Genomic DNA, 16,325 nt, shown 5'->3' on the forward strand with positions numbered 1-16,325 from the left:
GTCCACTGCTCATCACCTGTGTCACTGTAGGCAAGGTACTCCAGCCCTGCTGCTCAGTTTGCTCCGCTGCAAAATATGAAGATAACATCTTCCATATAAGATAGTTGTGGGATTAAATAAGATCATGTATGGAAATTATAACGACTTTCTATGATTAATAAGTACAATGTTGCCAGCCAGTGTTTAGGCCTGTATATGTGTATAAGATTGCTGTTACAAAAGTAAACTATTTTCTGTCCTTCAGAAGCTTAATTGTAACTGTGCACACATTTGGGGAGAAAAGGGTGGCAGCAGAGGAAAGGGCATTAATACAATTAAGGAACATTTCTTTCTGTTATCAGTTACATTGCATACCCAGTGGTTAAAAATAAAAATTGGTTCACTTCCTATTGGGGATTACCTAATTAGTTCCTAATGTATCACTTGGTAGGAAGCTATGAAATTTTTTTTTTAAATAGTAAAGCTTCTAATAAATTATTTATTGTAAATCTCCAGTGAGTTTATTAATAGGGAAACTGCTTATGTAGGGTGATTGAAAATATTTATACAGCTATTTTTAAATTGTGTGATGTGGTGATAATGACCATTATAAAATAGAAGCTCACAATTATTGAAGGCTTCTGTTCCAGGTGCTGTTCTAAGTATACATGGATTCTTTCATTTCATGCCCACACCAATCCCACAAGGCAATCACTGTTCTTATCCCTATATATTTTTTTTTTGAAGAGAAAATGAGGAACAGAAAGGTTCAATGTTTTTCTCAAGGCTGCAGAGCTGGTAACAGGCAAAACCAGAACATGAACTAAAGAATTCTGACTCTAAATCCCACGCTCTTAAATGCTTTTAAATGCTCTTGAAAACAACCTTTCTGTGGATGCAGAGCTGAGGCGGACTGGCTCGAGGACTGAAGCAAGGCCAATGCTAGCTATTTTGCATAAGCAGATGACAATTTGTTCCCATAAGCACAGCTGAAAAAGTTGAACTAAGCCTAACTTGAGTTCAGGAAGAGGATGCCTATGACACTGATTCCTAATGTGGAGGAGGGAGAGGAGGTGGGAGTCGGGGAGGGATGTTCCCATCATTTGATGGTCCTAATTCTTCCTTCCCCCTGTGGTTCTCAATGGTTTTAAATTGCCAGACTATATGGGCAAGAACGACACTAGTGAATTCTATCTCTCCAACAACCTTGATGAAAGCAGTGTTTGATTGAAAAAAATATGAAATTTAATTTTAGACATGGCAAGTTCAATTACATCACTTCATATCACAGTAGAAAATAGAATTTGTTCTACCATGGGAAATAGTATAATGGAATAGATAGGAATAGTAGCATAATAAAATATAATATCCAAGTGCAAAAACAATTTTCAAGTAAGTACACACATTGTTTGAAGGTACTTTATTAAGATCAAAGATTTTTCATTACATTTATAAATCCTTCCTAGTCAAAAGAAAATAAATAATAAAAATCTGTATCTTTAGAAAGATTTTAAGAACATAGTTTTGTAAGTCTGAGAAGGTTACGTTTGTCAATTTCAAATTATTACAGTTTAGATACATTAAATCATTACACAATACCAGGAAAGTCAGCCTTAAAGATACCAAGAACTTCCATATTGGTCAGTAAAATAAGGGTTAAAAAATTAAATTTTAATTTCACCTTTTTATGTTTAACTGACTTTAGTCAATCATAGAAGTACAGAATTTCCTTTTTGGTCTTGGATTTTAAATATACAAACTTTAAAAAGTGAACATTCCTATTCTCTTACATAATGGCTGACACTCCAACTTGAGAGCTGGCTTCTAGAGGGAGGAGTGCTATTCTTGCTAGAGAAGGAGAATGGAGGAAGAAAGTACAGAATTCAGGGCCTTTGGGCTGCTGCTAACAATGAACTCTTGGAATTGGCTTTGCCTTCTTAAATTTTAATCAAATATCTTTCTAAGCATCAAGGTGGCCATGTAGACACTATTTTTAAGACTATGTCTACTGGCTGGGCATGGTGGATCACCTCTGTAATCCCAGTATTTTGGGAGGCCAAGGCAGGAGGATTGCTTGGGCCCAGGAGTTCAAGACCAGCCTGAGCAACGTGGCAGGACCCTGCCTCCAAAAAATAAAATAAATAAATAATCTATACTACCTGATTTCTCAAATTGCCAAAGTGCCCCTGTTCTCCGCCCCCCCCATTATTTAAAACATATTGTTCTAGCTCTGCCCCTAAATAAAGACAGGTCTGGACCTTTCTTTTAAAAAATGTTATATTTTTATAACATCCCATTATTATCACCATCAAAAAAGGCCTCAGTTTCTTCCACTTTATCCTAATCTCTGTTCCCAATGTAAAGAACTGAAGTAATTATCTGCATTTATTTTTTAATGTGGGTATTTCAGGGTAAAAAATTTTGACTACCTAAATTACTCTGGTGATTTCCTGAATTATTACATAGTTCCCATCATTCTTTGTACCAGAAGTCTTGATTTATAGACACTTTTAGACAATGTTCCAAGAAGGGAATATGCTACCCAAACAATCTACTTCAGACTTCAGATTAGAAACCCTCCCTCTTTCATTTTTTAAAAACAAAATTGCTGCTATAGAATTAAAATGCTTAGAACTCACTGTCTGGATCATGTTGTTGTGTAATATCTAGTCTGATTATCTGTTTTGGTGTGACTATGTGTCAAGGCCATGGGAGTGGTTTCTGTCTCTGTTTCTAATATGAACTTCAAAAGTCTGAAGGAAAACTAGTGAATCATGCTATCAAATGTGCTGTGCACAGACAGCATACTTGGATCTATCTGTGCAAAGCTCAACTATTTACATGGAATGTGACCTTGATTTACAAAATTACTCTTTTAAATTAGGACACCTTGACATACAATCAATTTATTTTATGAATAGCCCCATTTGATATTTAAAAAAATATGCCTTTCAAATATTTCATAAATATATAAAATTTTACTACATTCTATTTTTTTAACATGACATTTAAACTCTCTTTACAAATCAACAAAAAATAACATTTTTTTTCTTCTTTGAAAGTCACAGATGCAACGATTTTCGATTGGCAGGGCTTCACTGCATGCAAGAATGGCAGGATATGTTCTCTTATAGAACATACAGTCATTTCTAGCATTTTGAACTACATAATTCACTTGCTGAACATCAGTAGTATCAAAGAAAAGTGAGAGATCCCATCTAAATATTTACAATATAAGAGTCTTTCTTAAACTTCTTTAACAATGGCAAGGTTAGGATGGTGTCTGGATGTATTTAAAATCATTTTGATGACAAATAAATAAATTAACATTATATGAAAAGTTTTCTAAAACACATCTTAGAGCAACTTAAAGAGAGGGTGATCTATTGCACATATATGAAAAATAATCTTTAGTTTTTATTTAATTGAATAGAAATTCTTCTTCTAATTTATTGGGAAAATCCAAAAACAGCTAAAATAACATTTTGGGTGACTTCATAAATGTCTTCTGAGGATTTACAAATAAAAATACCCTTTGTAATCATTTCTTGCCACAAGACTCTATCATTGGTACTAATACTAATCCCACAAGGAAAGGCTTTTAGTTACTTATAACTGTTAAAAGTCTACTTTCCCTTATTAAATAGTTGTTGAGTCACTGACAGGCACTCAAAAAGACTTCTCAAGCTATACTAGGAGGCCATTCACTCAAGGTAAAATTTCAGCTACTCCTTTAAGAATGATTTTAAAATGCACACACTGTGAACGTATTGCGAGTATGTAAGAAAAAGTCTGCACTTTTGAAGGATGCCTTACTGCCAGCCCAGCTAAATCTGTGATGATCCACTGGAAATAGCAAAGCTGTCCTGTCTGTCTGGAGCTGCTCATGGCTACTGAATTGATACCTTCAAGGGCTAACATTCAAACTTGACAGCAGCAGCCACACCTGAGACCAGCTGGAGCACTGAACTCTAATACATACTAAGCCTCTAGCTAGATCTCTCTGAAAATCTCAGCCTCATCTTGGAGATAGAGCTGTATCAAAGACAGCCAGAAGGTTTGAGGTTTTGCTAAGAATACAGTATGGTGCACATTTAGATTTCAGATCTTATACTCACATATGGTACTTGAAATAAGGCTGTAAAAAGGTACAAACAAACCAGCATTCAACCTGAACCAAAATTGTACATGTATGACAGTGATATAGATTTTAAAACCCTACTACCAAAACAGTAATTGATTTCATCATGCACTCTATAAAAAAGACAATTATGGAAATTTCTCTTAGTTATGAATGTAACCAGCTCACTGGTACCCAGTGGGTCTCTGTCTCTAATTTGTCAAAAGTTGTTTTGAGCTCATTGAATGCCACAGTGAGGTCATCATTTATTATGATTTTGTCAAAAAGATGACCATATTGACTTTCCATTATCTGTGCAGATTTAATCATTTCTTGAAAATCTTCTTCCTATGAAAGGAAGTATTAAAAAAATAATTGGTTAACCAGGCCATTACCTCACTTCACATCAATGCAAACATTCTACAATTAGTTTACCTAATGCTGTTCTGTGTTCAGTCTTTCCCCTTAGCCAGAAATAAAAGTCATCCTCTTTAACCACAAGTGCTTCAGAAGCCATAATTTCTAATACTATTTCTCTTATTTGCTTGTAACAAAAAGCTACTCTGGCAAGAGTCAAAACTCCTGCCTTAACTGAACTATAGGATAATGAGTCACTAACTCATCATTATGGGGATACATCAGTATTAAAACAGCTATTAGAGAAAAGAATTGTTTACTCTGATGTTTTGGCTGCATTATTTATGCTTATTCATAGGAAGGAATTTATAATATAAACTCCTTTTTCAAAGTTGGATACATTTGTAAAAGGATGATTACCATGTTTTTTGTTTTGATACAAAGCCTCACTTTGTCACCCAGGCTGCAGTACAGTGGTGCAATCTCAGTTCAGCACAGCCTCTGCCTCACTGGTTACTGGTTAAAGCAATTCTCCTGCCTCAGCCTCTGGAGTAGCTGGGATTACAGGAGCATGCCACCACACCTGGCTAATTTTTGTATTTTTAGTAGAGACAGGGTTTCTCCATGTTAGCCAGGCTAGTCTGGAACTCCTGACCTCAAGTGATCCCCACCTGCCTCAGCTTTCCAAAGTGCTGGGATTACACCAGGCCCAGCCAATTACCATGTTCTTTCTATGTCTCATTAGAAGTGTTTCAGGAGCCTTCGTGTCTCAGATTTTTAAAGCCAGGAAGTATTTTAGTTGGCTATATAACATAAATGTAAGAGGGACAAATCCTATGTTATGCTTTCTTATCTTCATTGAGAAACCTTTAAAATATCTAAATAGTAGAATAAATCTTTATGTTGTAGCATGCTGAAATAATTTGAGTCTGCATTTCATTGTCACATAAGATTTCACAATAACAAAAATTTTAATTTTAGTGTTGATCAAGAGTCTAAGTAACTAACATCATACGACAGTACCTGCTCAGAACGGATGTGTACTGTTGGCATGTAAAAAAAGGCATTTATCAAATATACTGGGAATCAGAAATGTGATCTGTATTTTGTAACCACAACGAATAGTTCATAAATTAATACAGACTAAAGTTAACGATGAACTAATTAAGAGGGGGAAGAAAGAAATAGGCTTTTGACATTTAATTTCTTTGCTTTTGATTTTTGGTCCAAAGGTAAAATATATCATCTTAAGATTAGGAACAAAAACAATAAAAGGTCTTGCCAAAAGCCATTATAGCCACGAATATACCACAATCATCATTTCCAATAACACTCATAGAAAATACAAATATTACTGCTGAATAATATTGGTCTACTTATCTTAAACCCAAAATAGCGATTTTCTTTTGCTGTGCTAAATGTAATTATTGACACTAGGAGACAAGCAAGGCAAATTATTAAATTTTTCATTTGGAATCTTAATGAGTAATAGTAACTGATGGTAGTTTTAGCTTTAAAAATAAGCTGCTCTGCAAATTAATTGGTCTAGGTTTTATACCAATGTTTGGCCTACAATAGTATAAAATGGATGCATAATAGCATACAAAATAGCTTTGAGTCACTTGAATATGAAGATCCATTCACCAAAGCACAAAAAATGTAACTACTCAAAAGGTATGTGTCTAAATGCAATTCTTTGACTCATTTTTCTGTCTACTATACTCTTCCCGAGTACTTGCAGCTATATGTACGTTTTCATATATACAACTATACCTTCTGTCTTATCTACTGCTTATATCTTATCCCCAAGCTTTTTGTGGTTCTTGTCGAGACAGGGTTTCACTCTGTTGCCCAGGCTGAAGTGCAGTGGTGTGATCTCAGCTCACTGCACTCTCAATCTCTTGGGCTCTTGTGATCTTCCCACCTCAGCCTCCCAAGTAGCTGGGAATACAGGCGTGCACCATCATGCCTGGCTAATTTTTGTATTTTTTGTAGAGATGGGGTTTCACCACGTTGGCCAGTCTTGAACTCGTGGGCTCCTGTGACCCTCCTGCCTCAGCCTCCCACAGTGCTGGCACTGCAGGTGTGAGCCAGCACGCCCGGCCCCAGGCATCATTATACTTACGGTGAAGGGCTTTGCAGCACTTTGGTCATCTCTGCTTGAGATAATCTTTGCGTTTTTTCTTGTTTCTCTCAAACGCTCTATTGATGGAGGCTTTATAAATATCACATAGGGCTTAAATTCTAGTGTCCTTAAATGCTTCACTGTCTACAAGGAAGAAAAGAAAGTTTTCTCACATTTCTCCATAGCATCATGAATTACTGAATTTTCTTTCTAAGGAGAAAATTCCTTGAAATTATTCTTTCATTAAGATCAGTAGTCCTTCCAATATATTATTATTCAATTAACTATTGACAATTAAATGTAATAAACACCTCTATAAAAAGCTGAGGAATGTAACAGCATTTTAAAAGTTCTGAAATATATAATAATTAACATTGAACAGAAGTGGCTAAAAATATCACAAAACTGGTTTTTAGATCAAATACCCCAAAGGTGTGATGAGTTAAACAACCTTCTGTCCATGAACATCTTCCAACCATCCCTTACAAGCCCCTTCCTGATTTCAGGCAGGAGTTCTCCTCTTTCACCCTATCCTACAGAGTGCCCTACAAGGGCAGCCTCCTGCTCTCCATGAAGCCTGTCCACATTGCTTCATCAAATAGTTGATGTTCTATACTCTATGCTTCTGGGGACCCATCTATAATCAAGGGTGAGAGCTGAAAGTTATCCTTGATGAGCTGAAACTACACTGTGGGAGTCTGAGAGCAACTGTACCCGGGACACCAGTAGAGAGGCTCTGCATAAGCAGGACTGTCCCATTCACTGTTGGTGCCTGATATGGTTTGGATCTGTGTCCATACCCAAATCTCATGTTGCAATGTAATCCCCACCACTGGAGGGGCAGCCCGGTGGGAGGTGACCAGATCACAGGGGCAGTTTTAACATCATTCCCCTTGGTGCTATCATTGTAATAGTCAGTTTTTGTGAGATCTGGTTGCTTCAAAGTGTGTGGCATCTCCCTCCTCTCTCTTTCTCCGGCACTAGCCATGTGAAGTGCTCACTCCTCCTTTGCCTTCCACCACGATTGTAAGTTTCCTGAGGCCTCTCCAGCATCATGCTTCCTGTACAGTCTGCAGAACCATATGCCAATTAAACATCTTTTTAAAAAAAAATAAATTACCCAGTCTTGGGTATTTCTTTATAGCAATGCAATAATGGACTAACATAGTACCCAAGTCAGGAGGCAGCCTCCCTGATGATTGTTGAAACCCTCTTACTCCAGATTCATCTTCCTTTAGAGGAGCAAAGGGCTTCTGCAGGTCATTCTAGTATTTGGAGGTTTTGCACCGCAGAGTGCAGCCATGAGTGGAAAGAGAAACCATGGTCCCTGGGGAATGAGGAAAATGCTGTGGGCTGGGAATCTGCTGGAAGATATATGGTTTGATGGGGAATTGAATGGCTTCATCCACTGACATTCTCAGTTCAGAATGTTCAGAATGGAGTGTCCAGGATGACAGGTACAGATCTGGCAGTTGCAATGGGGCTTTCATTCAGTACAATTCCTATAAAACGCCCTTCAGTTCTAGTGGGGGATATTTGCTAGGATATATACAGAACTGAAGTCAGAGACTTGGAGCCAAAATGTCCATTTTAAAAAATTATAGACACTGATACTAATACATAACACATAAGAATGCATTATGCATGTCACAATGTGATATATTTTGAAAGAATACAGAATATATAGAAATATCTAAGAGCTGCTTTACTTGACAAAAACTGAATATAAATAGGGGTTACCAACACAGGTCTTGGAGCTTCCTCCACTTCTCTTTTCTAATAATATCATGGGCTTTTCTTTTTTTCCACAAAGATGTCTCAAATTACATTTAAATGCTTTTGCCATCTCAGAAAAGCCACATATATGCCAAAAGCAAGTTGACTTCATATTTATTTCATATTGAAATGCTCGCATGAGGTGCTGTAGATGACATGGGTCAGAAGGATATTGAATGGTTCACTGTTTACTTACATGAGGCTGAACATCCAACAAACAAACTTTGTTTTTAGCGAGGACAGACCGAACTGAGTCTATACTTGTGCCATAGTAGTTGTTTTTATATTCTCCATATTCAATAAACCTGTAAAACATTAGATGCATCAGAATCATTTGTGAATTTAAAACAATTATAGGTGGCAAGATAAAATTCATAGGTAAAAGTCATTTCTGCTGAACATGTAATTTTTTAAAACTATGTTTAATAAAATAAACAGAGCCAAGTATTTCAAAATGTCAATTTTTAAAAAATATTTTATTTTACATTTTCAAATCAGTAACACTTGCTTAAATTACATTTAAGCAGAAAAAAAGTACTTTAGTCTAGTAGGGCTCTAATGTTTTCCATCACCCCCACCCCCTTTTTTCAGACCTAATGCAGTGCAATAAAATGGTGAATAAGCCAAACAATAGAAACTACTGGAATTTCATTGCATGCTACAGACTAACCCAGCCCAGCTTCAGAACCAGAGGCACTGGGTGGTGGCTAATGGAGCCAGGGCAGCCGATCATGTGCTATAAAAACACAGTCACTGCGCCAAATACGAAAAAAGCATTTTGATGTTTTAATAAAAATCCACAATCCTGCATTAAAACACATATTGCTTCTGATAGCCTAAAATATTCATGCCTCAGCAGATGGAAAACCTGGGCAGGGGGCAATGGGGTGAGCTTGGAGCTAGCTAGAGGAGATGGCACCAGCAAGTTAATTACCATCATTTCAATTTTTTGAAGAGCCAATGAGAGAATGAGATGCAGGTGTGGGAAGCAGATGCTGAAACTAGTGATATACCACACAGTTGGTCATTAGTTTTTGAAGTAAAATTCTGTTAAGATTCAATTAGTGGGCTGGAAGGAGGTCAGAATAAGATACTTGCAGCCTTCCCTCATTCTGCAAAATAATGTCTACATATTTTATAGAAATGAAGCAAATCCAGGTTACTAAAAAATTAGAGGTGAAGATTAATAATACCAATCAAATTATTACCTTTTCATCTGTTTTAAATATTATTATGATAATTAATATACATTTCAAATGGAGGGGAACTCTCAGTTGTCTAAAACTGAACAGGCATGTGCTTATAAAAAAACAGTCACATGAAAATTCTCAAAAATGTCCACATACTTGTTATTTTGTACATCTGTCTCAAACAAATGCTTGGAAATGAAAATGTATTCAACGCCATCACTCTCCTGGCTTCTTTTTGCTCTGGTAGTATCTGTGATTTAATGAAAAGGAGTTTAGGAAAGCCCAAATCAGCCATCTTAAGGAAAATATTAAAAAAAGAAATCAAGTGTAGTTTTTTCAACAGAATTTAAAAATCTATTTTAAAAGCGAATTAGCTAATAAAATATAGTAACCTCTATAAATCCAGATTTTCTACTGTTACTAAAATTATATTGACTTGAAGATGGATAAAAAGGTCAATTGCATTTATGTCTGTGCTATTATTTGCTATTTTGCAGGCTCTCTAACCTGATAAAAGAATAATATTTAAACTTGTGAGGAAAAAACATTTCTTTTGCAAATAGTATGCTTATTATCTTTATTTATCTTTATTCATTAAAGCAAATCTATTGACCGCTAAGTTGTTAGGAAAACTCTGAAATTGTTTGACTCTCTTCCTCTCATGAGACATAGTGGCTATGCCTTCAAAGTTTTGTTTTACTAGCCAAGTAAAGTCAAATACTTCTGTGTGCTATTCATTCCTCCTTTGCAAAGTTATAAATAGCATCATCTTAGAATACTATTGAACTTCTAGCCTTTCCGTAATCTTGCCTAATTATTTATTAATGAATTAAAATGGAGCAGAAAATATAGGATTCATTAAAAGGACACCAAGAACAAAGCCCAAGGCACTTCAGTGCTGACATGGCAAATGTAAACCCACTACAGGCCATCCTTCCTGCAGATCCCAACTAAGACTATGGATGCCAATAAACTATCTAAACATTTTGAAAATAAGTAAAGCAGGTAGACTGTAGAGGGGAGTGAAACTGCATGGGGAGAAGTTTGACTTTATTTTCCTCTTAGCTTTGCCCCAAGGGTGGGAATCCTTCACCGAGCAGCATGGTAGAATTTGCAGCTAAACACCAATAGAAGCCCTAATGTTTTGGCGCAAAGAACCAGGGGGGTAAAAAAAGTCCCTGTGGTTTGAAAAGTGTGGAGGAAATCCAAGAGAGGAGAAAGTGGAAGAAGAAAACACTTTAATTCTGTGTATGAGTCAACAGTGGTCTAAGAATCGCATCTGTGCTATATACATGCAGTTCAAATCCAAACCATCATGGCAAAGTCCTTATGAAGTGAACTGAGAGTGGAATGTCCAGGTCTCAGCCTAACCCCTGAATAACAGTAGCACAAAACATATCTAAGCTAATGAAGAAAAGTCTTAAAGAACTGAGCTGAGATCTGAACCATGCACACAAGTCAGACTAATCCTTGCACCCAAACAGACCCAAATCAATGTAACAAAAGTAAATGAGATAAAAGAAGCTGACAGCTAAAATAAAAATATCAATTCTCCAGAATATTGTAATAGGACCTACTGTTAATACAACATTACATTCACAATGTCCAAAATTTCATGTTAAATGATTTCAGATTTTATCTGAAATCATTTAACATGAAATAACAAAAAAAAGACCAATTTTTAAGGGGAAAGATAACAGATGGCAACTCTGAATGACCTGGAAGTTAGATTAGACAAAGGCTTTAAGGCAGGTACCATACCTATGCTTGAAAAGGTAAAGGGAAGTATACTTGAATGGAACAAAAATATAAATTCTTAGCAGAGGAACAGAAACTATAAAAAAAAAAGCCAGTAAACTTGAAGACAGAGTAATAAAATTATATCTGAACAAGGATAACAACAAAAAGATTTTAAAAATACAGCTAGAACTCCAGGGACCTATGAGAAAACGTGTATGTCATAGGAGTGATGGAAGGAAAGGAAAAAAGAGGTTAGGCCAGAAAAATATGTTTGAAGAAGTCAAGGCCCCAGACTTCTATAATTTGGTGAAAGACATAAACTTATAGGTTTCAGTAGCTCAGCAAATCCCAAACAGGATACACTCAGAAGAAAAAATTATGCCTAGACATGTTATAATCAAACTATTAAAAGCCAAAGATAAATAAAAAATCTCAAAGCAGCTAGGAAAAAACACAGAACACATAAGTGAGTAATGATTTAAACAGTCACAGATATATTAACATAAATCATAACAATGAGAAATCAATGAAATATCTTTAAAGCACTGAAGGAAAAGACTTAATCAAAATGGGTTTCAAGAATAACGGCAAAATAAAGACCTCCTCAGGTGAAGAAAAACTAATTCCCCAGAAGACTGTTCTAAAAGAAATAACCAAGGAAGATTTTTAGGCTGAAGAGAAATGATAAGAAGGAAATTTCTATTTTCAGGAATGAGGAAAAAAATAGCTGTGTAAATGTAAAAGTCTACTTTTTCCTCTTAGATTCATTAAGATATAGATGACTATTTTAAAGACAAGTTATAATATGGTCTGATAGAGTTTTCAATGTATGCAAATGTAATATACTTGACACCTAAAACAAAAAGATTAGGCTTGGGAAAGGGTCTTAAATGGTTACCAGGTTTCTGCATTTTATGTGAGATGACACCAAGTTAAATGCCAAGCAGATCACAAATGGTTAGATATACATACTTCAGTATTTAGAACAACCACCAAAAAACTAATGCAGAGATACCACCAGAGAGTCAATGGCTAGATTAAAATGGAAACTAAAAAGGACTCAATCCAAAAGAAGGCAGAAAAGGAAGACAAATACAATAAAATACAGAGGGGACAAACAGAAAACAAATAAGAAAATAGTAGCTTAAATTTAATCATTTCCATAATTTAATATATATATTTACTGTATATATTAAAGGTTGGCTTCATATATATATATTTATTTATATATAACATATACATTTAATTTAAATATTAACATATTTATAATGTAAATATAAATGATAAATATAAATATATATAAAATATAAATTATATATATATTTAGTGCATATATATATATATATATATATATACATCAAAGGTAAAATTAAGAGATTAATGGCAGCCAACACAATTATTTCAATGTAGGCAAAGAAGCATTTTTTAAAACTTCGACAGCATTCACAATAGTCTCAGCAAAGTAGGATTAACAGTACTGTCCTCAAACTGATAAAGGACCTCAATGAGCCAACATTTATATTAATGGAAAAAGATGGAGCTGTTTTCCCCTGAGATCAGGAGTGAGGCAAGTCTGCTAAATAACAACATGAAAAATAAGCTTGAAATGGGTCAAGACCTAAATGTAAAACCTAAAACTGTGAAACTTCCAGAAGACAACAGAATATCTTTGCAACCTTGAGATAGCAAAGAACTTTTACATAGACCAGAAACATTACAAAACATAAAAGAAACATGGATAAATTAGATTTCATCAAAATTAAACACTTTTGTTTTTTAAAAGATACCATTAAAAAAAATGAAAAGGCCAGTCACAGACTGGAAGAAAATATGTGTAACACACTTATCAGATGAAGAACAGGTATCTAAGAGTAGAACTCTCAAAACTCAGTACTTAGACAAACAATCCACTGTTTAAAAATGGGCCAGGCATGGTGGCTCACACCTGTAATCCCAGCACTTTGGGAGGCTGAGGCAGGTTATCACTTGAGGCCAGGAATTCAAAACCACCCTGGACAACATGGTGAAGCCCCATCTCTACTATAAATACAAAAATTAGCTGGGCATGGTGGCACACCCCTGTAATCCCAGCTACCCAGGAGGCTGAGGTGGGAGAACCAAGCCTCTTGAACCCAGGAGGTGGAAGTTGGAGTGACCCAAATCACACCACTGCACTTTAGCCAGAGCAGAAGAGGAAGACTCTGTCTCAAAAAAATGGCCAAAACATTTAAACACACACTCTACCAAAGAAGATACATAAATGGCTGAATTCATAAAATCGGGAGTCCTCAACCCCCAAGCTACGCTGGTCTGTGGCTTGTTAGGAACCAGGCCACACAGAAAGAGAGCAGCAGGTGGGCAAGGGAGTGTTACCACCTGAGCTCCACCCCGTTATGGCACTGGTTTCCCATAAGACCACAAACCCAATTGTGAACTGCATGTGTGAGGGACCTGGATTATGCCTTCCTTATGAGAATCTAATGCCTGATGATTTGAGGTGGAACAGTACCAGCCTGACACCATCCCCTCCTGTCCTGTCTGTGGAAAAACTGTCTTCCATGAAACTGCTCCCTGGTGCCAAAAAGGTTGGGGACTGCTGCATAAAATTATGCTAGTCATTAGTTAATGCAAACTGAAGTATGAGATACCACTACGTACTTACAGTGACAAAAATTTAGAAGACTGACTACATCAGGTGTTGGCAAAAATGAGGAGCATCCAGAGCTCACATGTGCTACTAGTGGTTTGTAAGATGGTATAACCACTTAGGAATTCAGTTTAGTAGTTTCTTAACAAATTAAACCATATGGCCTCCTCATTGCCCTCCTACTTATTTGGCCAAAGAGAAATAAAAACATATATTCATCAAAAGACTTGTACAAAAACCTTGTAATAACTTTATTTATGATAGCCAAAAATGGGGGTAGAGGGAGAAACCCCTAAATATTCATCAACAGGTACATGGATAGACAAATTGTGGCATTTCTATATAATGGAATGCTATTCAGCATGAAGAGGGATGAAAAGGAATGAATTATTGATCTAGGAAACAACAGGGGTGAATCTTACATTCATTATGCTGAGTGGAAAAAGTCTGGCAAAGAAAAAAAATGGATGCATACTGTGTAATCCTATTTAGATAACACACTACATCATTTCAAATAATCAATAGTGACAGAATACAGATCAGTGGTTGCTTGGGAACAGGGTGGAAGGCTAGATTACCAAGGGCACAAGGAAAGTTTTTGAGATGGAAACATTCATTATGTTGACTGTGGTGATGTTTTTGCATGTGTAAGCAGATGCTAAAACTGATCTAATTGTGTATTTTAAATATGTGCCGTTCTAATTACATCTTGATGTTACAGAAGAGTCCGAGAAGTGGGGTGTGGGGCAGGGAATGTAATTTAATAGAAAATGTAATGGATAAAACTCAACTAATTTAAATTATATCCCAATGTTTAATTCCCTTTTATTTAGTTAGCAAGAATATTTTAATACAATGTTCAGATTTCTTTAAACAGTTTTTAATACCTGCTCTGCAGGTGTCACACCAAGAGGTAGTGCTAGTCTTTGAAATGAAATGTCATATGCTTTACAGGAACAGCATGAAGTACTGGTGCACTGTATTCTAAACTGGTGCATTGTATTCTATCATAAAGACTAAAACTTTACAGCAGAAAAATACCCTACTCAGTATATATAACACAATTAATATCCAAGAACATGAGAGATATTAAAGTTAATATAATGCCCTGCTTTGGAGTTTAGGCTTAATGGTCATTTATTACTTAAGCAGTTTTGTTGTTGCTACATGCTAGTGTTCCTTCAACAAATAGTTGGACTAAGTAAAAAGTATTGTTGAAAATCAAAATTGAGAATTTTCTGTGCATTGATTTCTTTCTTATGGACAGAGAAAAGATTTTCTACATTCAATTATGATGGCAGGACATTTTGGTTGAAAATCTGCAATGGAAGATTACTTCCCTGATACATGGCATCCTATGGCAGGGTTAAAATGTTTTTAGAACCACATCAACTGGTAATTGACAAGACATTGATGACATCACCAAATGCATTTATGTTTCTACAACCAAATTGTTTGCTTATCATAATCAACCTGAATTACCCAGGTCTGATGCTATGTTACTGATGAAGAATGTCAGAGCCTAATTATAATGCGTTTCATAGGAACCTCATGACCTTATGCACAATGAGGAATCCTGAATAAGAGATCTGAAATTCTTATGAGAAGGAGACTCAAAGGGAAAGAAGTGCACATTAACCACAAGGCAGGCACAACTTTGTCACAGCTCACTGAGTACCCAATGTGTTCCCAGATTGGCAAAATAAGAAACAAAATAGGAGCCCTTTCCCCACTTCCCCAAAATATCCCAAAATAGCTGTCCTGGGAAGATAGGAAAAAAAGTTCTTTAACTGGTACCCTAGTTATACTATCTTTGTTTTTTTTTGTTGTTGTTTTGTTTTTTTTTAGAAAATGCAAGTGAGGTATCTATGGACAAAGAAGTTGTCTAGAGCATGGATGCTTTAAAACCTACAAAAACACAAACATTGCAATATATGTCTTTCTGAGAACCATAGAAAGTGATTAATAGATGTGGTTGACTTGGAATGCCCAAACTCTAGACTACACAGATTTTGGAATCCATCAAGTATTTGATGTCTACTGTAATACTTTTTGTTACCTATTTTATTTTAATCTAATATACAAGAGACCCTTTTGACTGGTTGTATTAATAGTCATTCAGATTTATTGATGATAACCTATAGCCTTAAAACAATGTTGATGTTGCTTTTCAAGGAGGAAATTTCCCACAGGCTGGGCATGGTGGCTCATGCCTGTAATCCCAGCACTTTGGGGGGCTTAGGCAGGAGGATCACCTGAGGCCAGGAGTTTGAGATTAGATTAGCCTGGGCAAAGTAGTGAGACTTCATCTCTGCAATCAATCAATAAGAAACTTCCCAGCCGGGCGCAGTGGCTTGAGCCTGTAATCCCAGCACTTTGGGAGGCCGAGGC

General features: G+C 36.0%; 1 protein-coding gene across 8 annotated transcripts in view; it reads right to left on the reverse strand.

The window, feature by feature from the left end:
- Positions 1-1,384: 1,384 nt before the first annotated feature.
- Positions 1,385-16,325, reverse strand: part of MPP7 (MAGUK p55 scaffold protein 7) — a 255,825-nt gene continuing 240,884 nt past the window's right edge. For all 8 annotated transcript variants that reach the window (XM_078329683.1, XM_078329681.1, XM_078329680.1 and 5 more), the window contains 4 exons: positions 9,704-9,797; positions 8,554-8,662; positions 6,582-6,725; positions 1,385-4,447 (listed from right to left, as the gene is read on the reverse strand). In XM_078329683.1, the coding sequence (XP_078185809.1) occupies positions 4,268-4,447; positions 6,582-6,725; positions 8,554-8,662; positions 9,704-9,797 (527 nt within the window). In that variant the 3' untranslated portion in view covers positions 1,385-4,267. The remainder of the gene's footprint in view (positions 4,448-6,581; positions 6,726-8,553; positions 8,663-9,703; positions 9,798-16,325) is intronic.

This window comes from Callithrix jacchus, chromosome 7 (genome assembly GCF_049354715.1).
Source record: "Callithrix jacchus isolate 240 chromosome 7, calJac240_pri, whole genome shotgun sequence".
Taxonomy (NCBI): domain Eukaryota; kingdom Metazoa; phylum Chordata; class Mammalia; order Primates; family Cebidae; genus Callithrix; species Callithrix jacchus.